Source organism: Rhinatrema bivittatum, chromosome 12 (genome assembly GCF_901001135.1).
Source record: "Rhinatrema bivittatum chromosome 12, aRhiBiv1.1, whole genome shotgun sequence".
Lineage (NCBI taxonomy): Eukaryota > Metazoa > Chordata > Amphibia > Gymnophiona > Rhinatrematidae > Rhinatrema > Rhinatrema bivittatum.
Window position 1 is genome coordinate 16,509,603 of NC_042626.1, and position 22,008 is coordinate 16,531,610.

Here is a 22,008-nt window from a genome sequence, read left to right on the forward strand (position 1 = left end):
TTGCCTGGGACATCAGCTACCCTTCCACCAGCCCTGCTCCCAGGGAATGTGGGGCAGGCGAGACGTAGGATGTGCAGCCTCAGCCAAGGCACACAAGCACCTCCTCTGTTCTCAGGTCAGACCTAGCCAAGAAAAACAAGGAAGGCCCCCGGGGAGGGGGATGCAGCAGACAGGTTTACACAGTGCAAAGAAAAGAGACAGATGGTAAAAATTCTTTTTAGCTGAAGCAAACTCAGGGACATAGGCTGTAATCCCAGAGAGGTTCTGGGCCTCCTTGTGGAGATGGTTAATGTGATGGAAGGAGCTGGCCGCATCAGCCCTTCTCCCTGGGGTGGGATTGGCTCTCAGCAGCGCTGTGGCGTCTGGCCCATGGTGTAATGTGCTCCTCATTTGTAATTTCAGAAATAATCTGGGTTTGATGCAGGAGTGTTTTTTTTAAACTACATTTAATGTCTAGTGAATCACCTAACTTTGTAGCCTTTCCTGCCAGAAATACAGTAAACCATTTCCCAGCCTTCGCTGTACACCTCTGGCCGATTTAAGAACATAAGATTTGCCATGCTGGGTCAGACTGAGGGTCCATCATCCTGCCCCTAACAGTGGCCAAGCCAGGATTCTTCAATTCAATCAAGCCCATGCTGCTTATCCCAGGGACATGCAGTCCCTCTCAATAACCGTTTACTTGGAGAAATGAACATGTTGTCTTCACTTTTAATTATTTGGTTATGGGTTTTTTTTTCTGTTTCATTCATTGTGTACTTTTTTTCCTCTTCCTTTTCATTCCCTTCTGCTTGCATATTTTCCCCCTTGCTTCTTTCTCTTTGCTATTCCTTGTCTTTTTCTCACAAGTTTGTTCCTGTGTTTTTCTGGCATGGCTCCAGCCTTTCCTCCCTCTCTCCACGTCTGGCCCCAGATTCATCAGTGGGGTTCTAGCTGAAGCTCTTGCTTCAAGACTGTCTCTAGCAGGAGCATGGCTCTCACACACAGCCGCATAATCCACCCTGGAGGGCTAAATGCATGAACTTCTGCAAAAAGCCATAGGGTGCAATCCTGCCACCAGTGAAGCCTGCAGCAGCAGCAGCGTCTGTGCCAGTTGACTAGATTGCCCCAGGGCTGGGACTGGTTCTCTTGTGCATCTGTACAGTTGTTACTCATTGCCCCTGCTCATTTGAGTTACTAGTAATTTCCCCCTTCATGTCATCAATAAAACAGAACCGAAACCCCCCCCCCCCCCCCAATCCAAGCTACCAGGGCAGCCTATGCTCACAACAGTTTGTTAGGATTTTAGCAGGGAAGAGAGGTAAGAGGACCAAGCAAGTTTAAGACGGCAGAAGTGATTCCTCCTGCTACCAACAGCCCTATTTATTTATTGCTACATTAATCATTATTCTAAGGAGCTTATAAAAAAATTCACAGATAAAATCACATAAGAAACTAAACCCTTTCATTACAACTGGTTTTCTTGGCATCGGGAAAGTAAGCTCTAGGCCTGATACCCGAGCAGGTAGTCCATCCTTGAGGGTCCTCGTCTTGTAGCCACGCATACAAGTGCTATGGGAATTGGGTGTCCCCACACCCTACCAGCACTCAGGGGGCGTGCCATGAAATGATGCAGCCATCCCAAGCAATCAGCTGCCTCGGTGCCTTTTTCCTGGCTCGTGTGGAGGTCGTTTTACTACATTCTATTAAACGAAAGGAAGGAGATTGGGTTGTATCAGGCACCTTTTGAACGACATGGAGCTCAGTTCTCTTACCACAGCCCCAATGAATTCTCATCATTCAATTTGCTAAAAAAAAAAAAGTCACAGACTGGGAAAGAAACCTTTAACCAAACAGGGCAGACGCCTGGGCCACCGTGCGGCGATAGATGCAGCCACCGATGCTGTTCACTGCAGTGCGAGCGCGCACACCAGAGCAGGGAGCGTGGAGTGGCCACGCCCGCCGCAGCTCACGTTGCTGCAGACCCCTATTACCGCTGCTCCTCCTGGCAGGGCTGGCTGCAAGCATGCTCAAAATGTGGGGGCTAATGCTTGCCGTTTGATGGTCTCATGCATGGTGAAAGCAGCATACAGGAACTACCGTCTGCAAGTTTTGAACAGGCTCCCCTGACAGGAACAACTGTAGCAGCTAAACAGATTATTTCGCAGGTAATAAGCAGATGCCTTTTGTGGTAGCAATAGTGGAGGGAAGGCAAGAGAAAGGTACATGCTGGGAGGGAATGGAAAGGCAGGAGGCACATTCTGGGGGAGGGGAGGGTTAAGAGGCAGAGAAGATACAGGAAATAAGGGTGGTTAAGAAGCAGGGGATGGATGGGGGAGGTAGATGGGGGAAGTATGAGGCAGGAGCGAGAATGGTGGGAACTGGGAGTGGTTAAGAAGCAGGGTGGAGGGGTGAAAGCACAGAGGATGTTGGGTGAAGGAACTAGATGGTGAGACGAGGGGAGGGGGGTTAAGAAGAAAGGATGTTGATGGGGGGCACCCTACAGCTCTCCCCCCCCCATGCACTAGCCCAACAAAGGACCAGGAAAGGGTGGGGATTAGTGGGAGAAAGAATATCATTTGCCCTAGAGCAGTTTTAATCAGACCAAGGGCATTTAGCTGGAAACTCTGCCAAGTGCATTCTGTGCAATGTTCCTAAAGCCTGGATAACAAGTAATTTATTACCTTCAGCCCCTGCAGGGAAGAGGTTCATATTCGCCCCAGTGCAGAGCACTGCCAAACTAGTGACCCAGCCAAGAACTTACTCCTGCTTAACAGGCTGATACAGTACAGTACGCTCCGGTAGAGCACACTGTTAGCCCAAGTTTGGACATGCGTTTTTGACGCGCTAGCTTTACCCCCTATACAGTAAGGGGTAATAGCACGTTGAAAACACACGTCCAACCCCCCCTGAAACTAATAGCGCCTGCAACATGCAAATGCATGTTGATGGCCCTATTAGTTATTCCCGTGCGATACAGAAAGTAAAATGTGCAGCCAAGCCACACCCTTTACTTTCAGAAATTAACGCCTGCACAAAGGCTGGCGTTAATTTCGGCTGGCACCGGGAAAGTGTACAAAAAAGCAGAAAAAACTGCTTTTCTGTACACCCTCCGACTTAATATCATAGGGATATTAAGTCGGCCCCAACAGTAAAAAAAATAAAAAATTTAAAATCTGCCCGCGGGTCGGAAGACGGACGCTCAATTTTGCCAATGTCCGTTTTCCGAACCCGTGGCTATCAGCGGGTTTGAGAACCGACACCAGAAAAATTGAGCGTCGGCTCCAATCCTGCTCCTGTCAAAAAGGAGGTGCTAGTGTCCCTAGCGCCTCCTTTTAGGGTGGGCCCTAATTTGCATAGCCACCCTCCTGAATCGCGCGCCCAGGAGAGTGGCGTGTGCGCACATTTCTGTATCGCGCGCCCAGGAGAGTGGCCTGTGCGCACATTTCTGTATCAGCCTGCGTTTCCCCAACCCCTGACTGCTGGAGACAATTCCAGTACGAAATGAGTCGCAGTTTCTATTGGTCAGCACACCCGACGTCAGGATTGCTAAAGTCTTCTTGGCTTTTGCACAATACACGTGCAGCATGGGAGCCTCTAACCTCACTGTGAAGACGGAGTGGCTCCCAGGAAAGTGGAACCTCAGCCATCATAAACTCCAGTAGATTTCTTCCAGTAACACGTCTCTCTACCACCGGAGCTTCAGAGACTGTGGGTATGCACACACCAATTTCCATTTCAGTGAAAATCAAGCTGTGCTTTTCCTTGAGGGAACTGGTAAATACTGCATATTTATATCCATGTTTTTCCCTCTAGTCAGTAACTCCTGCTGTTGCCTTAAATGTTATTTGCTTAATGGAGGATGGTGCCGTTTAAAATTGGGTCTTGATGGCAGGACATTACAGGCAAACAGTGGGGTTGCACCTTAGGTGTGGTTGGGTAACTGGTTTCAGCTAACAACCTCTTTAGGGCTGGTACTCGTTTCTCAGCAAGTTAACTGGCATTTATAATAAGGCAGCACATCAGTAAAGGTATTGGGGGGGGGGGGGAGGGGGATACTTACTTTCACCACTAGCAAGCCTGGCCTTAGGTTTCCATTACTTTGGCTACTGCTGCAAGCAGAAGTCAAATGTGCATTATTGGTAAGGAGGTACTTTTGCCATATTTGTGATGGTTATAACTTTTAGGGGGAACGTGGTGCTGGCCTAACATTACAACTGAGGCTGATAGCGAGATGCTTTAGTGGAGCATTAGATTGCAATCTCATGCTAAGGTTCAGTATATTTCATTTAAAAAATACAGCTTTTAAGGAACTTTTGACAGTAATTTAACACAAGAGGGATAAATATGAAGCATAATTAAATGTTTCATTTACTTCCATAAGGGTAAATAGCCCAAGAAAGTTGCTGTTGTTAAGAGAGTTAGAGTAGGTCATTATTCCATGAATTCTCAGGGAACTGAAAATCTCTCCTTCCTGAGTACAAAAGGCAGTGGAGGCCCAAAAGCAGAGATGTTTAAAGAAAGCTCCCACCCCCACACTTCCAAACTGGTGGGAGTTAAGATGCATGATGGGATTTGTAATGCTGGGTTTAATGGTTACCCTCTTACATAGCTTATATTTATGTAAACAAAAATGAAGTTATATAAAAAAAAAAATTGTACTCCTCTACTAGTTGGATTCTTTTAATTTTAGCTAACAAGCCTAGATTACTATGTATTGGGTTAGGGACCAACCTGGCTTAAGCATCTTTGTATTGCCAACCAACTGATGAGACAAGTCTAATGAGGAAGCCCTTTTGAATGCTGCAAGATGCCAAAGGGTATAGGATGCATCCAGGGCTGGAGAGAGCAGGAATTAGGCCCGTGCCAGCTAAGAAAAGTAGGCCCCTATGTAAGGTTCTGATGTGATACTTAAGAGAAATAGTTTTCTAAATTTCCCAAATGTTGATTTATTTAAGAAGGCTTTACGAGCTCTATATGTTAGAAATAGATATATTTAGCTTTTTTTAAAATTTTGCCCAACAAAAGTTGGCCCCTTGAACATTATCGGCCCTAGCCAAATGGCTATGCTGGCACCCCCTCTCTCCTGGAGTGGATGCACCTGGTATGGCGCTGTGAACAGAGTGTCAGCACCTATGCTTCTAAAGAATACTAAAACCCCTTTAAGTTAAGCTTTGGAAGCTCCCAGTGAAACACCTTTTCATAGATGTTTGCACTTTCTGATCTTTGGTCTAGAGATTAAAGCAGAGCTGGCAAAAAAAAAAAAAAAAGTTCAAATGACCAATGATAACTTATGCTGCAACCTATCTACCTTCAGGTGGACCCAAAAATGATGCAAGAGTTTGTAAGAGTGCACAGATGCCTTCTCTAGGGTCAGTTCTGGCCTAGAACCAGCTAAACACTATCTTTTTTAAGGGTAGTGTAGCCCTCTTGTGGTCTGCTAGTTGCTGCTCCAGTAAACCTTGACCTCTCGCCAGCAGGTTCCACAGGTGGAGGATAAGTTCCTTTTCATGTTGGCCACCATACAGTGGTCATTTTATTTCAGGCATCGGTACTCTCCACTTATCCCCACCCTATATAGTCTCTGCAAGATTGGGGTAGGTAAATTCCCCCACCACTCTACTCAGCCAAGAGAACTTCAGATTTTTAATACAGAACAATTTTGGAAGAGAAGCACAAAAGTGTTGCCCCAGTGATCAGAACAGCAGATACACCAAAGACTCATTCTAAACTGATTGAGCACCCTGTAATTTTATCCTGGATTATTCCACTTTAGAAGTGGCTGTGAGAGATGGTGCTATTTTCAATACAATATATCACTCTTGTGCTTTGGAAGAATCTGTGCAAAAAAACCCCCCAAAAACTCAGGTTACAGAAGTCCTAGGGGCTAAGTACTGAGTCACTGGGTAAGTTTCCTTTGAATAAAATGCACTGTTTATTTAAAGGGCTTTGAGATATAGCTTGCATAATCTCTCATGTGCCTTATGCAAACCATTTTATGATCAGTACAGCACTATTTCTAAAGCATTTTTTAAGAATAGGGTGTGGGGGTTTCATTACTGAGGAATTGTTCAAACTCTTAAATCAGACTTGAGCACCATGGCTACCATCTCATACATCTGTCCACTATCCTTTTCTTCATCCACGGTGGTTACATACAGGTACTGTAGGTATTTAAACTGAAGGACATCCAAGTTATGTTGACTTTACAAAACCATTTTGTGCATAATTTAAATTTACACACACAAGACCAAGGTTGCTTGAGATGTGACAGTGAAAGAACACATGGTCTTAAAAGCCCCTGGTCAATCATTTTTGGATAATTATTGGTCCAATACAAAACCAGCAAAGATAGTACTAGAACTTGGTACTACATGAATAGTGAAAGTTACATCATAAAAATGGGCAGAGGAAAAATAAGATTGCATGAACCCCCCCCCCCATACATGAACCCAAAGAATTATACAAGTTTATTGAGTGAGACACAACATGTGACTTACAATGTCCCCCTTTAATCTGTTTTGCTCATGGTGTGGTTACAATTGCTCTGATGAACAGTACTACAAAAAATAACTCTGAAGACAAGATTCTCATTTCCTGCTATACAAAGAGGAGTGTGGGGAATAGCCCTGCAGACGGGACATGCTTGACAAACCCTGTCGTCAACTGATAGCACCCTCTCCATCTCTTTACAGTGTTCATAGTACAGCAAGCGCTACACAGGCAGAATGTTATGGGAAGGCACACAGACACTGTGAGCATTAAGGGAGCACCAGATAGGGTTTGCAGAATGAACAGAAAAACAAGCCATCTAGGATTAGAAATTTTATTCCAAGCAGCCTGAAACAGAACATGAATGCAGTCTTGCCTGTACCTTCACAGCAGCATGGCAAGAGCTGTCCATTGACATTATTGCAAAGTATAAAAATAACAGGCTTGGCCTGTTGATTGCTTTTAGTACTCCTCTCCCTCCTCTTCCCCATCCACAGAGTCCGTGCCCACTTCCTCATAATCCTTCTCCAGTGCTGCCAAGTCCTCCCGGGCCTCCGAAAACTCACCTTCCTCCATCCCCTCTCCCACATACCAGTGCACAAAGGCACGCTTGGCGTACATCAAGTCGAACTTATGGTCCAGGCGTGCCCAAGCTTCTGCAATGGCTGTGGTGTTGCTCAGCATGCACACAGCCCGCTGCACTTTCGCCAGATCCCCACCAGGGACAGCTGTTGGTGGCTGGTAATTGATACCCACCTGAAAGAGAAAGGAACGCGGTCAGTACTGGCTGTACTCAAGACATCTGTCAGATTGTTTTTCACTTTGCCAGAGAGCTGCAGTCACTCCTGGCTGGGTTTTAGAGGACCATACATCATATACCTACCTATTCATGTTCCTAGCAGCTGGAATGGAGAAATTACATACCTGATAATTTTGTTTTCCTTAGTGTAGACAGATGGATTCAGGACCAATGGGTTTATGCTCCCCTGTCAGCAGATGGAGACAGAGCCAGGTTTCAAAGCTGATGTCACCCTAGATACACCCCTGCAGTGACCTCAGCCATTCAGTATTCTCTTCAAAAGCTATTGTGGACATACTATCCAACAAAAACCAATTAAAAAAAACTTGATTAAAAACAGATAACTGTAACTGTACTCAAGCCAAACACCCCAATAAGATTATAGAGGGACTAGATGACAGCTTACCTGTAATCTCTTGGAATCTATATCCATTCCAAGGACAAATCCTTGGCCCCATTCTTGGGCAGCCATGGGTGGGATGCTGAGTCCATTTGTCTACCCGAAGGGAATCAAAATGATCAGGTAAGTAATTTCTCCATTTCTTAGTGGGTAGCCAGATGGACTCAGGACCAATGGGATATACAAAAAAAAGATACTCCCAAACAGGGTGGGAGGCTGCCCGCGGTTTGGTTAACACCGCCCGTGCAAAGGCGTCCTCCCAGGCCTGTCATCCAGACACAATGCCTGTAGTTCAAAAAGGTGTGACGAGTCAAGCAAATCACCACCAGGTACACCATTTTCAGGGTTAATAAATGCAAGGAAAGACCATGCAGTGACTGAAAGGAAGGCCCTGCCAAAAACTCCAATAGTAGATTAAGATTCAACAAGGGAACCAGCCGGCGGTGCTTCACCCCTTACAGAAAATGGGCCATCTCCGGATGATCCAAGAAAACAAAGAGGTAGGCGATCTATGATAGCCATAAGGAAAACAAAAAAAGAATAGATGCCTCTATCTTTTTCCAATATTTATTAAAACAGAGACGCTGTGGTTGACCCATCCTCTGAATGGGAGGAGCGGGCTTAGCAAAGTCTGGGGAGGCCAACTCTCCCTGGGCTTCCTCACAGTGCTGACAAAAGCAAAAATCCAGGTCAGACTGTGTAGCCCTAATATGACAAGCAGCTCAGAGAGAAAGGCGCTTAAGTTTCTTTGCTGCTGGAGCCATTGGTGACTAACTGCATGTTCAGACGGTTCACACTTAAAAATTTTGTGCGCATAGATTTCTGGCGCCTACGCAAGCTGCAGCAAGGCGCACACACAGCCCATGTGCCCGGCTTTACTTTTGTTCTGCGCCTAAGTAAGTTGTGCACTTATGTACACACATGACGTTATGCGCACGGCCTGTGCACAGAGCCTATGGCATTGTGCGTATTGAAGCTCTGTGGTGGGCAATACAGGCACAAAAACATGACAAGATGGCGCCACTGTAGCCTACCAAATGGTGTGCCAAGCAAACTTAAAGGGGGACCTAGCCCACCAGGGGGCCGCTCAACCTGCTCGGAAGCCCACTTCCCCTTATCCCAATGGGATTGGGAACATTAGAACAGCACACTGAGCAAGGAGACTGGAGGAAGTCTTACTGAATCCCCTCCAACATCTCTGAATCGGGAGGAAATCCTCTTCTCTCTCTCTTTTTTTTTTTTTTTTTTTTAATACTACCTGGGCTCAGCGCTTACCTGCTGAGTGCAGAGATTGTCTTCGGCTGCGGGGGAGAGGGCTTTGGCCCTCACCGCCATCTTTCAGATGCTTCAACAGCAAAGTCCATGGTGGGAACCGGCTACCAGACCAAGGCACACCGCTGAGGGATCTCGGAAATCCCCTCAGGAATTCTCAACTGGAGGAGGGACCTTTAGTTATCACCGCAGAAGAGCAGGGCTCAATCTTTTCTCCAATTTAAAAGTAGAATTTCTTCTTCCAAAGGGTACAGCGATCCCCATAGGGAAAGCATGTCCACATCTGCTGGAGACGGAGAAATTCTGGAGGGCTGAGGTCACTGCAGGGGTGTACCTAGGGTGATGTCAGCTTTGAAAACTGACTGTCTCCATGTGCTGGCAGGGGAGCATAAACCTATTGGCCCTGAGTCCATCTGGCTACAAGCTAGGAAAACTGACCTTGCCAAAAACCCTTCATTCAAGACATTACAAGCCAGATATGCCGACCAACTACTCCAGGACCTTATTTCCTCCCCTCCCCCAACTGACAATGAATGCTGTCTCCTCACTCAGTCATAACGAAGCCGCTTTCCCTCCAAGGGGGAATCATGTGCGTAAGAGAATGCACGTTAATTTTAGTAACTAGATGTGTTTATACAGATGTCGAGAGAAATCTATAAAACAGAAGTCTGCTCTAAAATTAGTAACATGCAACAAAAGACATGTCTTATAAGGAACTTGTTGATTACATGCATGCGATTAAAAATAACTCATTAATACAAACTCCCCTCACTGTACAATGATTCAAATCCTGCATGTTCTCTGCAAGGAGTCCATTCAGAGACTGGCAAGCTATCAGAGTGGGCCTTCACATGGACACCAGTCCAGGGGCAGAGAGACTAAAATACAGCCACAATGACTTTCCAAGAGTAACTCCCCTTTTGTTACCATCCAGTTTGAACTTGCAAAACCAGGAGGGTCCGTGCACCAGGGCTGCTGAGCTGACCAAGTTCTCAATGCTCAGAACAGCCCTTGTAATTATGCCACTCTTGAAATGCACTCACAGTACCCGAAACCTCCCCATCCCCTGTTCCAGAACACTCAGTTCCAACTAAACAAGGAGTTTCTCTCCCCTCCCCAGCTACAGCTCATAGCTGCAAAGATGCCTGGTTTTTTGGGGTTTTTTTTGTTTTTTTATTAATGTTTTATTGTAACCAGCCCTGAAACATCTGAAGGCACGGGCAACAATTTCTGATTGCTGACCCAGGAGTTTCCTCCTGCTCCGCTGGTGCCTGGCACCACGAGCCTTCATTCACAGCCACTCTTGGATGTTCTTTTATTTTATATCCCTCCCCTAACTTGCTTTAATGCAGTGACCAATCCTCAGCCAGACGTCCTTCTGGGACCCTACAATCATGAGCCTTAAATCCAGCCACTAGGTGTCCATCAGTATGCAATGATTAGGACTCCTTCCTAATCCCCATGGCTGCAGGGGGGGGAGGGGGCTGTGAAGATAACCAGGTTTCACTTAATGACTAACCTGAAATGGAGCAGCAATTAAAGCTTCCAGCAGAGAAGCTAGAAAAGCAAAACCCTTCTGGCAGGTTATCAGTCCATTGCTTGGGGGCCTTCATACAAAAATCTATGCTGGGGAGGGGTGGGGGGGCAGCCATGCAAAACCCAAAGACCCAGATGCACAGGTCACCCAGAATTAAGCATTAAAATCCTTAGCTGCTAACACCACCCTCCAAACCTCACGTAACAAAGTTAAAGGTTTTTACTGGTATTCCTGGAAGTGTGAGAAGTGCAGGAGAGGAGGATGTCGCACTGAAACGGGGAATAAGAGCAGGACCAGGATGTAATGGTTATATCTGAACAGGGGAGGCAGGAAATGTTTGCATGGGGACAGAGTACAGAAGAGGCAGCAGGATTGTGAAGCAGATGTGACTATGGGCAGGCCATATTCTCCATGCCCTTCAACCCAGAAACAGCAGGTACATACGACAAAAACCCTGAACAGTGGCTGCTCCCACCAGTTGGCCCATACAACACAAAGCTATTGACGATTAGGAGGAAACAAATCTCTTACAACTGATTTCCAAGATGATATCAGGAGGGAAGAAAAGGCTGCCATTCCCCCTCAGTCTGAAAAGCAGTAAGAATATTAAAATCTGCCATACTAGGTCAGACCAGGGGTCCATCAAGCCTGATGGCCAATCCAGGACAAGTACTTGGCAGGATCCCAAAAGGTCAATAGATTCCATGCTGCTTATCCCAGGAATAAGCAGTGCATTTCCCCTCAAGTCCACCTTAATTGTTCATGGACTTTTTCCTCCAGGAACACTGACAAACCTTTTTTAAACCCTGCTACACTAACAGCTTTCACCACATCCTCCAGCAATTAATTCCAGGAGTTTAATTATACTTTGAAGCAGAAAATATTTTCTGTTTATCTTAAATGTAGCTTCATTGCACATTCCATGTAGAATCCATTTTCTAAAAAGATCTGTATCAAGAGGATCCTCAAAAAAAAAAAAAAAAAAAATTTAAACCAGGACCACAGAAAGCTAAATTTACATCTGTCAGGGTACCTTGCCAATTATTTGTTTTTTACTTTTAATATAAAAGTTTAATTTGTTTTTTGAACTGGTAGTTTTTCTCCTGCTCCTCTGCACTTCCAGCTTAATTGAAATCAAGGCTGGGATCTGGTGCCATGTGCTTTCCTTTGCAGTGCTGGTCTTGGGCCAGGTGCCATATAGGTGAGCACCTTCCAGAACCCTGAAATCATAGGCTCTGAACCCAGCCACCAGGTGTCACCCTTAAGCAGTGACAAAGTAATGCAATATAAGATGCCAGGAAAAAAAAAAATTCAAAATGGCCTGATCATTCTGCTCAGCAAGGTTCATGCTGCTCTGTGCAGGTTACCCCCCATTCTAGGACTCACTCAATGTGAGCTTCTAAGTGAGGAAACACCAAGAATAGCAATAGAGGATCAGGGGAAGGAAGGGAACATGTGGTATTCAATGGACCTTCAGGGGACCCCCCCGGCTGCCACAGCAAGCCTCCAATGACCAGAAGAGTTTCAGGGCCTCATGCACCCAGAGCACAATGACTTGCCTTGAAACCCGTTGGGCACCAGTCCACAAATTGTATGGTGCGCTTGGTTTTGATGGCAGCGATGGCAGCATTGACGTCCTTCGGCACGACGTCTCCACGATACAGCATGCAGCAGGCCATGTACTTGCCATGCCGCGGGTCACACTTCACCATCTGATTGGATGGCTCGAAGCAGGCGTTGGTGATCTCCGAGACAGAGAGCTGCTCATGGTAGGCCTTCTCTGCCGAGATGATGGGGGAGTAGGTGACCAGCGGGAAGTGGATGCGGGGGTAGGGCACCAGGTTGGTCTGGAACTCTGTCAGATCCACGTTGAGGGCCCCATCAAAGCGGAGGGAGGCAGTGATAGAGGACACAATTTGTCCAATCAGGCGGTTCAGGTTGGTGTAGGTGGGGCGCTCAATGTCCAGGTTCCTTCGGCAGATGTCATAGATGGCCTCATTGTCCACCATGAAAGCGCAGTCCGAGTGCTCCAGGGTGGTGTGGGTGGTCAGGATGGAGTTGTAGGGCTCCACCACAGCTGTGGAGACCTGGGGTGCAGGATAAATGGCAAACTCCAGCTTTGATTTCTTTCCATAGTCCACCGAGAGGCGCTCCATCAGCAGAGAGGTGAACCCAGAGCCAGTGCCACCTCCAAAGCTGTGGAAGATGAGAAAACCCTGCAGGCCTGTGCACTGATCAGACTGTGAAACAAAAAAAAACCAAAACAGGACATGTTACTGTATATGCACGTTGTATACAAGCATCACAAATAAGAAATAAGAATTGCATGAGCAACTGGGTCAGAAGGGACCTCCTGGGCTTCAACTCCTACAACTGTGCAGTCACCCCATCACTTCCTAGGAAATTCCCTGATTAGTGTAACTGGATAGCACCTGTTTAAGAGGAGCTTGGTAATGAGAGCTTTGGGGTGCCTGCATGCTGGGCTGCTACAATTTCTTGTTTATACTTTCTGCCAACTTGGCCTGGTGCACCAGGCTCTGAAAGGAGCTGCAATCTGTGGGAGGATTCTCCTTCCCCCCCCCCCCATCCACCAGGCTATTCCATGGTGGTTGAGTTAAGATAAAAGGGGAGGAGTTTGAAGATAAAGCAAAAGCCTCCCTCCCCTCCCCCAAGCAGCCAAAAATGCCTCCTTCCAAACCCAGATCACTGGAGATAACCATGAAATGCTGTGTGGGCTTCCTGTAGCCCTTCAATCTTCAGTTGCAATCTAAAATCTCGTCGCCTAACGAACTCACCAGCTTCCTGACTCTTTCCAGCACCAGGTCAATGATTTCTTTGCCGACAGTGTAGTGGCCACGGGCATAGTTGTTCGCAGCATCTTCCTTGCCTGTGATCAGCTGTTCAGGGTGGAAGAGCTGTTTATACACCCCACTCCGTACTTCATCTGGGAAGAGAGAAAAATATTTCCTAGCAATTCACCTCACACCAAGTGTCATCCCAAGAAAAAGGCATTTCAAGCACGCTGTGCGCAAGAACAAGCCAATGGACCTGCTGGACTAGGTGAGGCCTACATTTTGATTAAACCTGCATCTGCGCAAGACAAACTGGATGACTTATTTATTTAAAATGCTCATAGTCCATGACTTCCAAGTAAGACATTTGTCCAGGGCAGATTACAACTATACACACACCAAATCCAGACAATCTATACATTAAAATGCTTCACCGATCACATGCTAAGTGTCTCTGTAGGGTTCAGAGAATGTCAGTATTTGGGAGAGAGTGTATTTTGAATTGCAACATTATAGTAGCCATATTTGTCCTGGAGCAGGTGCCCTGATTTTTGTTTATGTGTACATACAACCCAGTATAGCCTGGGAAGCTCATACATCTTTGGATTATTCATGTTTAGTGAAATATTTAAGAGTAGAATCAACCTACAAAGAATCTAGGTTTCCAACAAATTAAGTCCTACTCAACTAGCATTGGCCCACGTTTGGGGAGGGGACCAAGAGATCGTGGGAGACCAGTACTTCTCGGCTCTGGTTGCTGTGAGCCAAACATCTAATTTTTGGGATAGCCACAAACAAAACATTAAAATATATTTATATTTCTTGTATAAAAATAAAAGTTGATTTTCGCACAGAATCTCTCTGCGCCATGGGGCAATTTCACAGGATTTTTTTTTTTTGTGCTCTCATGGCATATAGGAACCTCCTATCCTTAGAAAAACAGGAAGGAAAAAGGAGGATGCCCCTCCCTCATGCAGTTTCCAGGTCACATTTTAATTTTTTTTTTCCCTACATCTGAGAGTTTATTTACATTACTGTGCAAGTATGAAAAGGGTAGTTATGCAGCCCAGCACCGCTGCCAGGCATCATGGGTACCACACACTGATGAGGTACTTGTTAGCTCTGTCTTATTTCTGCTGTTTACAGAAGGGCACACCAGGGTTCCCCCTCCCCCACCCCTTCCAACGTGCAAGCCAGCCTGAATTAGAAGACGCAGCTTTATTCACTGGAAAAGCACAAAGCGGCCACGTCTGCACTGTAAATTCAGTTCAGACCGACTCTGAATAGTACAGCACGGACTCTTGCTGTACCAAAAATATTCATGATTTACAAATCAGTCGGCTATAAATAAGAGACTTTTTGATTCAAAGAGAAGCGATGTGTTTGTGATAACACTGCCCAAAGATGGGCAGCCACATCATGGGTGGAGAAACCAAAACTGAATTAGCACAAAAAGACTTCAGAGCAAAAGATTTTCTAAAGCTTTAAAATGTAAAAAAGGACCAGTTTCTTTTTATTTCTGCACATCTCAACATCAAGGAATCTTCCTGATCATATTTCTGTTGGTATGCCAAACCACAGGCAGAGCTTTAAGCAACCAATAAGTTAAGCCCTGGAGAAAGATTCCTTGTGGTTTACAGTTCACTAAATTGACATAAAAATGACCCACATATAAAGCAACTTTGGAGACCATGTTTAAGTATCTTCAGAGGTTATCTAAAAGAAAATATGGCCTGCAAAGTTCATTCACATCTTCAGATTTATTTTTTTTTGTGCAACAAAAAAAAAAGACCTTATTTGCTAAAAGAACACTCAGTTAAACAGTCACAGATGACGGCCTGGCAGAATAATTTATTACCTATCACAGCAGGCTCCAGATCCACGAACACTGCGCGGGGCACGTGCTTCCCAGCGCCCGTCTCACTGAAGAAAGTGTTGAAGGAGTCATCCCCACCGCCAATGGTCTTGTCACTCGGCATGTTGCCATCCGGCTGTATGCCGTGCTCCAGGCAGTACAGTTCCCAGCATGCATTGCCAATCTGAACACCAGCCTGGCCCACGTGGACAGAGATGCACTCACGCTGTGCGGGAAGAAAAGACAAGCGTCAGCATCTCGAACCTGCTTTGACAGGGGCCAGCACTTCCATGCTAGCCCCTGTCAAAGATTTCCATGCTAGCCCCCTGTCAAAGATTTCCGCTAGCTTTGGTATGTCCTCAGACACATGAAGTGTTTAAGCAAAGTAAATCAGTAAGGAAAGAACAAAGCCAGGTTAACTTTGATGCAGCTGGAGGGGGAGGGGGAGTTACAGGGGTCAGGGTTAAATCTGTCACAAGCTAGTTTATGAATTAAAAAAAACATGACGCCATTAATGCCACATCCTAGCCCATGATCCAGGAAGCAGGGCGCTCCAGAGAAACTACAGTGGATGCGAGGCATCATGAAAGTCATTTCACAGGTACATGGAAATAAAAAGACCATCAACACTGGAAACTGGGCATGGCCGTGTGCCAGCTACATTACAAGATTATGCAAAGGCTCCAAGGTACATTGCATCATATGCTAAACCACCATTTCCTGTCTGAGGCACTTTTCAGTCACAGCCAGCCAGGATTAGGGGAAAGGAAAAAAAAAAGACCTGGAAGAAAAGGTAAAGGCAACAGTTTATCTCTTCATTGCTAACAGAAAGTTGACTGTTTTTAATTACCAACTGTAATGCTTAAATATCTGAACTTCACCGATTTTGGCAGATTGCAACAACAGTGGTAATTTGATCCTTTGGTAATGCAGAACTAAAGGAATATAATTTATTGGCAGTCATTCATTCCCCAGAATGGGAAGCAGCATACCAGGAATGTTTTAGAGCATCTCATTTCTCAGCAGAGAAAAAAAAAAAAAGCCTGAAACTGATCAAATGTTTCTTAAGGCCTTCTGCTTCCAGCCGTTTGCCATGTCGCATGCAGAGTGCATCATGGGAACACGAGGCCTTTGAACAAAACAAAGATGGCTACCCTGACTCCATTTTATTCTTATGGTGTATTTTTGTCAGACACCAGAGAATTAGCAAAACACCAGAGATACTTCAAACAAAGCAAGAATGATGTTTAAACTCTGCAATTTGAAAGACCTTTTTTCTTTTGGGGGAGGGGGAGAGAAGATTGCCACAGCCCAAGCAGCCTTGATTATGCTAAAATTTTCCTTCTTTCTGGTTTTTCCCTTCCCCATGTGCTTGCAGCATAACCAAGAGGGCAAAGCACGTACTACTGAAGACAGACATCCATTCTTCTTTTCTTGAAAAAAGAGAGGAATGTTGGGATCTCAGGTCAGTGGGATCTACTGTTGTGATGACATGAGGGCTACTGAAGACCTCTCTCAAGACAATCAGAAAGACCATAACACCGGGGGCTGGAGACCAAATTGGGCGGTGGAGAAATTCCTCCAAGAAATTGCTAGAAGGTCTGTGTAGTTGGCTCGCTCTCCCCAGAGGCAGTTTATAATAAATATAGATATTCACAGCATGATGTAACTGTTAAATCTGAAGATGCTATAAGATGCTATAAGCTTTTTCACAGAAATTTGATACAGATGCAAAAGTTTCTTCCATGCAAACTCTTTATGATTATCTGGTTTAAAAAAAGACAATTTTGCCTTGAGGCACAAAATTGACAATACTTTGAAGGCTAGGAATCTAAGATTGAATGGGTTTTCCTAAGGTGGATAACATCTGACAGTGATATGTCAAAGTTACCTGAAGAAAATACTGGGTACCCCAGTTGCCTTTGCCACCCTTAGTGAAAGCCTATTTACCTTCCAAGACCATTAGAGATAAATTTCCTAAAAAAACAGAAGTCCTTTGGCATGATAAGTCTATGGACCATGGCTTTCGCCATGAAAGAAGTGCTTGCAGGCTTCTAACCAAGTCTTTAGAGATTAATACAAGGATGCGCACCCCAACAAGTTTTAGATAGCTGGAGATCTTCACAATTCTCTCTCCTACTCATTCGCCCTCTGGGTTTGTGAAGCAGAGATCTCCAACTCTGTTGGTCCCATAGTCCACTTTCCATAATGAGGCAGCAGAAGCAGTACAAAATATCCACGCCCAAGCAGGTATTCCTATAATAGATTTGATCTCAGCAATGAGGAATTACTACTTGCTTAATGGTTTCCTTTTCCTTAGGGCAGTCGGATGAATCCAGGATTCTTGTGCTGCTCAACCCCGCCAGGCTGCCCAGGTCTCTTGACCTCCCACTGAGTGGGATGAATGTTGGACCGGTGTGTCAAGCACAGAGACCAAGGGAGGAGGAAGCCCTACAACACAAAACAATTCCTGCCTAGTCTCTGCAAGTTTATTTATTTATTTTTAAACTTACAGGAACTCAGCCCTACCTGGCTGAGTATAGAGATGGTCTCCAGCTGCGGGGGAGAGGGCATGTGCCATCACAGCCATGCTCGGCTTCCTACTCCTGCTGCCTTTCAGCTGCACAAGCAACTAAGTCCATGCAGACTGATATCACTCAATGGACCAAAGCACTCATCTGAGGGACCACGGAAATCACCTCAGGAATTCTCAACTGTGGGAGGAGGGACCAACTTATCACTACAGGAGAGCGGGGCAACTTTATTTCCTGAATTCTCCTTTTCTTTAAAATGAAGCAATCCTCAATAGTGAGATGCACCTCCACTGGAGACAGAATACTAGTGGGCTGATGCAGGGGTATATGTACTGTGATGTCAGTTTGCTCTGTCTCCATCTGCTGGTAGGAATGCATAACCCATTTGTTCTGGATTCATCTGACTGGCCACTAAGAAATAACCTTTGTGCAAGTCTATATAGATGCTGTCAAATTTCTGTCCATTACAGAGAATGTGTATCCATAAATGACTGTGGGGTGGAATTCAGTAGAAACAGAGGGGTGTGGGTGCAGAGAATCATTGGGCTCTAGTATTCTCTGCTGCATGAAATGACTAGATTCTTGTTTTGCAAACATGCCAGTAATATTGAAAAGCTTGTAGGGACTTTTCCTGCACAATGGCCTCAATGTGTTTAGCATCTGTTTCTTCCAGGACAACCTTTTCGCCTGTATATATGGCATTCCTGGAGAAAGATGCCTAAAACGATGCATTTAAGTTTTGGGCTGGCGCAGCGCATGGGTTATTACTTCTTATCAAGGCAGGAGACTCTGCTGGTTAGCTATTGCAAACTTCTGCACTGAACATTCACAGCTCAGAGCCGAGCTTAGTCACTTCAAGCAGGCTTGCTGAATTACATTGGAGGGAGGCCATGCAGCCTTCCAAATAGCGTAATCCTGACAAGTACCACTTTACTGGTAACTTTCCTTTTAAAGTCAGATTACAACTAGATCTTGAAGCTTCACCCCCACCACAAAGGAATATGTTTATGGGTCAGATGCTTACAATTTTTCCCAGGAACCTCAGCTGCACCTTCAAAGACCCTCAAAGACTGGATGTTTCAGATGTGGGTGCTGTTTAAATTATCCCTGTAGGTGTAACATTACAAAAAAAAAAATTCTGATCTAGAACCAATGGTTTTTTTTAAATGGCAAATACTAGCCTGAATCGTAGTAACAGTTAATAGCAGATAAAGACCAAAATGAATCCAGCACCTCTTTTTGGGAGCATCTATGCTTGTACTACATCCTATACTTTGAGATCCACATGAAGTTGCTTTTTTCTTCCAGAGTTAAGGTTTGCCAGCAAACTTAATCTGCCTAATAGCACAGTTTCTCATGTTGGATCCCTAGCATGTGGTCCTGTGGTTTTTCTTTAGGAGAATCCAACGCTTGAATGTGATCCTGTACACGTACTTCCCTTGCAATTAAATTTGTTGGAAATGTTTCCTTTGAATCTAAATTGAGAGAAAGACTGTTCCTCTCAGGATATTATCTGGAAAATCCAGTTTCTTCGTGAAGGACAAGGCCCTAATCCCTGAAATTATAAAGCCTCTAGGCCAGATAACATGCCTTACTGAAGGAAGACCAGCAACTTAAGAATCTTTTTTTTACTTTTCAAATCATACATACAGCTTCTATTTCTGTGACTTAAGTATCACATTAAGGCCCCAGAAGAAATGTGCATCTAGCTCTGAACTAAGAAATATAGTTTATTTAATCCCCAGTATAATTATTGGGAAAAACGTTATCTTTAAAATGTTTATAAACTCTAATCTAGCTGCCTCACAGATGTTTATCAGCATATGCTCAAACGTCTAAATGTTAATACAACTTTTGCCGTATGCATAGTTTTGATGTTCTTACGTGGAAGACCGAGAAACTGCCAAAATCCCATACCGGGGACAGCTTTCCTTCTTTGGCATTCTAGAGACACTCAAATAATTAGCAAACTGACTTCTGCAGCTCCTACAATATGTTTTTTTTTTTAAAGATAAAACTCTTTCCTACGCACAGAAAAGCCTGAACAAAGGAAAAAAAAAAAGTCTGTCTGCTGAAAACATCTGGCCGAGAGCGAGGCTCTGACATTCTGCTCCAGTGCTTGACTTCCTGCACGTGATGTCAGCAGCAGGCTTCCTGCCCCGGGAGGTGTCACACGGAGGCTGCCGTCAGTCCCCGCCACACTGCCAGGACCCAGAGGAGGAGCTGTGGTACTCCCAGAAACGAGTCACTCAAAGATCGATACCTCCCATGCACCTCTATGGGCTCCAGAAATGCTGCAATCTCCGACCCCTCCCAGAAACTGCGATCACTCGAAAGCCTCCCACATAAGGTTTTACGTACGTAAGAGAAAGCGCAATACTTTTACCGCTCCGTTCTCTTACGTATCCCTCTGAGTTTACCTAAATCTAAATGTCATTCTGTAGCTGGCACTATCAGCTACCTGAACACAAACCACAGGAGACGACATGCTTCCCCACCCTAAAACAAAAACCCACTCAATCGGGGTGTACTGGAAAAGTCTCTCTCCCGTGCCTAACTTTTAAAAGCGCCCGTGGTTACTGAAAGTTCTGACACCCGCCTTTCCGGAGCCCCCACGTGTCCCCCACTCCCAGAAATGGCGGCAAACGAAGCAGAGAAATGAGGGGAAAACAACGTCGCACCTGAAAAAAAAAATGAAACCAAGAATTCCTGCGCACCGAAGCCGCCTCCCCAAAGTCTAAAATTCCTTTTGACTCGCTTGTAACCACTCCGAGTCGCCTTTCGGCAGCCCACTTGTTACAGAGTAGCTTCTTGACTCGGTAACAATGTCGCACGCGCCGACAATGAAACTTTGTAACTGGGTCTCCGTTCTTTTGGCGCCACTCGCGCGAGCCGCTGCTGCTACTCACCATTATCGCGGCTACGGAGGAGGATGAGCGGGCGCGGTATCGGGGTGACTACCGAGAGTTTGGGGGGTTTTTTTTAACGAGGGGCAGGCGGGAGGAGCTTTGGCGCGCGCGTTCTTCCCGGCTCCGTTGACTGCAGACGCGCTACGGGTCTCTGCCAACACAGCAAAATCGGGGCGGCCGCCTCGCGGGCCCACTTTATAGGCAGCGCGCGCTACCCATTGGGCAGAAAACTCTTCGTCGCCGCCCATGGGCTCCTGCTATTGGCCAACAGATTTCGGCAGCATCTGCCGGCGTCTGCTATTGGGCGGTTTGTAATGTCCCGAGTAGTGGGGGCAAAGGGAGGGAAACAAAGTAGAGTGTGAAAACACCGAGCCGTGGCCCGAGGGGATTGGAGTTCAGATTCCTCCCTCTAGGAGGCCGCTGCCTGTTGTAATTTCCCTTTGTCACAGCTACAGTCAGTGATTACACAGAGCCGTAGCCCCGCCCTTCCTGACCTATTCCTGCCAGAGCTGGTTTTCCCACTAAGGAAACAGACAAAAAAAAAAAGTCTACCCCACCTCTCCCCTCCAGAGCAAACTGTAAATTCTAAAGTTTACGTACTACAGAAAAAAAGCTAAGGCGGCGGCAGCAGCAGAATAAGCCTGCGCATGCGTTCTACACTAACACGCTGAGGGATTAGGACTGAACACTCCTTTCTGCAGACTCTCCAAAAGATGTTTTTAAGGTGGTTTAGTTTAGTAGAATGCTTGCAATATCCTTGACAAGGGCCTTCAGTATAGATACAGTGCACTAGTTCTTAAAAGCCGCATAGGCCTCTGCTTCAGCTGTGAAAAAAAAAAAGGTACAATGGCAAGATTTCCTATCAGGTACTATAGGCCTATCTAGACTAAGGAACACCATTTGGGCAGGAGAAAGGAGAGGCTGCATTTTCAATAAAACCCCTCCCCCACATTTGGATTTTAGGGGGAGGGGTGATACCACACCTTCTAAATTTGGCAAACAGCCCCTGCCCCAAGATGCACAACTCTAAATCCAATTATAACCAGACGGTAGAATAACCCCATGGTGCTAGAAGGTCATCAGAGGCAAACTGAACCAGTCCAGGTTTTGCCCTATTGGAGGCAGAACTTTTCCTAATTTTCTTGGGGGGAGGGGGATAAGAAACTCAGATCCATGCAGGTAATGGGGCAAAACATGGTCTGTGCCTGCAGTCCTGGTGTGGTCTAGCAACCCCAGCATCATTACTAACAGGCCGATACCCAAAGGTAGGCGTTAATTTCTGTCGGCGCTGGGAAAGTGCACAGAAAAGCAGTAAAAGTTAAAAAAAAATAAAAAAATTTTAAATGGGCCTGCGGCTCAAAAACCGGATGCTCGATTTTGCCGGCGTCCGGTTTCCGAACCCGTGGCTGTCAGCGGGTTTGAGAACTGACGCCAGCAAA

General features: G+C 45.7%; 1 protein-coding gene across 1 annotated transcript; it reads right to left on the bottom strand.

The window, feature by feature from the left end:
* Nucleotides 1-6,471: 6,471 nt before the first annotated feature.
* On the bottom strand, nt 6,472-20,749 carry LOC115073838 (tubulin alpha-8 chain). Its single transcript, XM_029572706.1, has 5 exons — nt 20,570-20,749; nt 15,130-15,352; nt 13,275-13,423; nt 12,039-12,719; nt 6,472-7,227 (listed from the first exon to the last, which is right to left on the bottom strand). Exons 1-5 carry the CDS (start codon nt 20,570-20,572, stop codon nt 6,934-6,936), a joined length of 1,350 nt encoding a protein of 449 aa, XP_029428566.1. The 5' UTR covers nt 20,573-20,749; the 3' UTR covers nt 6,472-6,933.
* Between the last annotated feature and the right edge of the window lie 1,259 nt (nt 20,750-22,008).

Bases quoted from the DNA above. Each gene is read 5' to 3' on its own strand.
- LOC115073838 (XM_029572706.1), bottom strand. The intron at 13,424-15,129 runs GTAATAAATTAT...CTCTCTTCCCAG, and splicing joins TCTGGAGCCTGCTGTGATAG to ATGAAGTACGGAGTGGGGTG. The intron at 12,720-13,274 runs GTGAGTTCGTTA...TTTGTTTCACAG, and splicing joins TGGAAAGAGTCAGGAAGCTG to TCTGATCAGTGCACAGGCCT.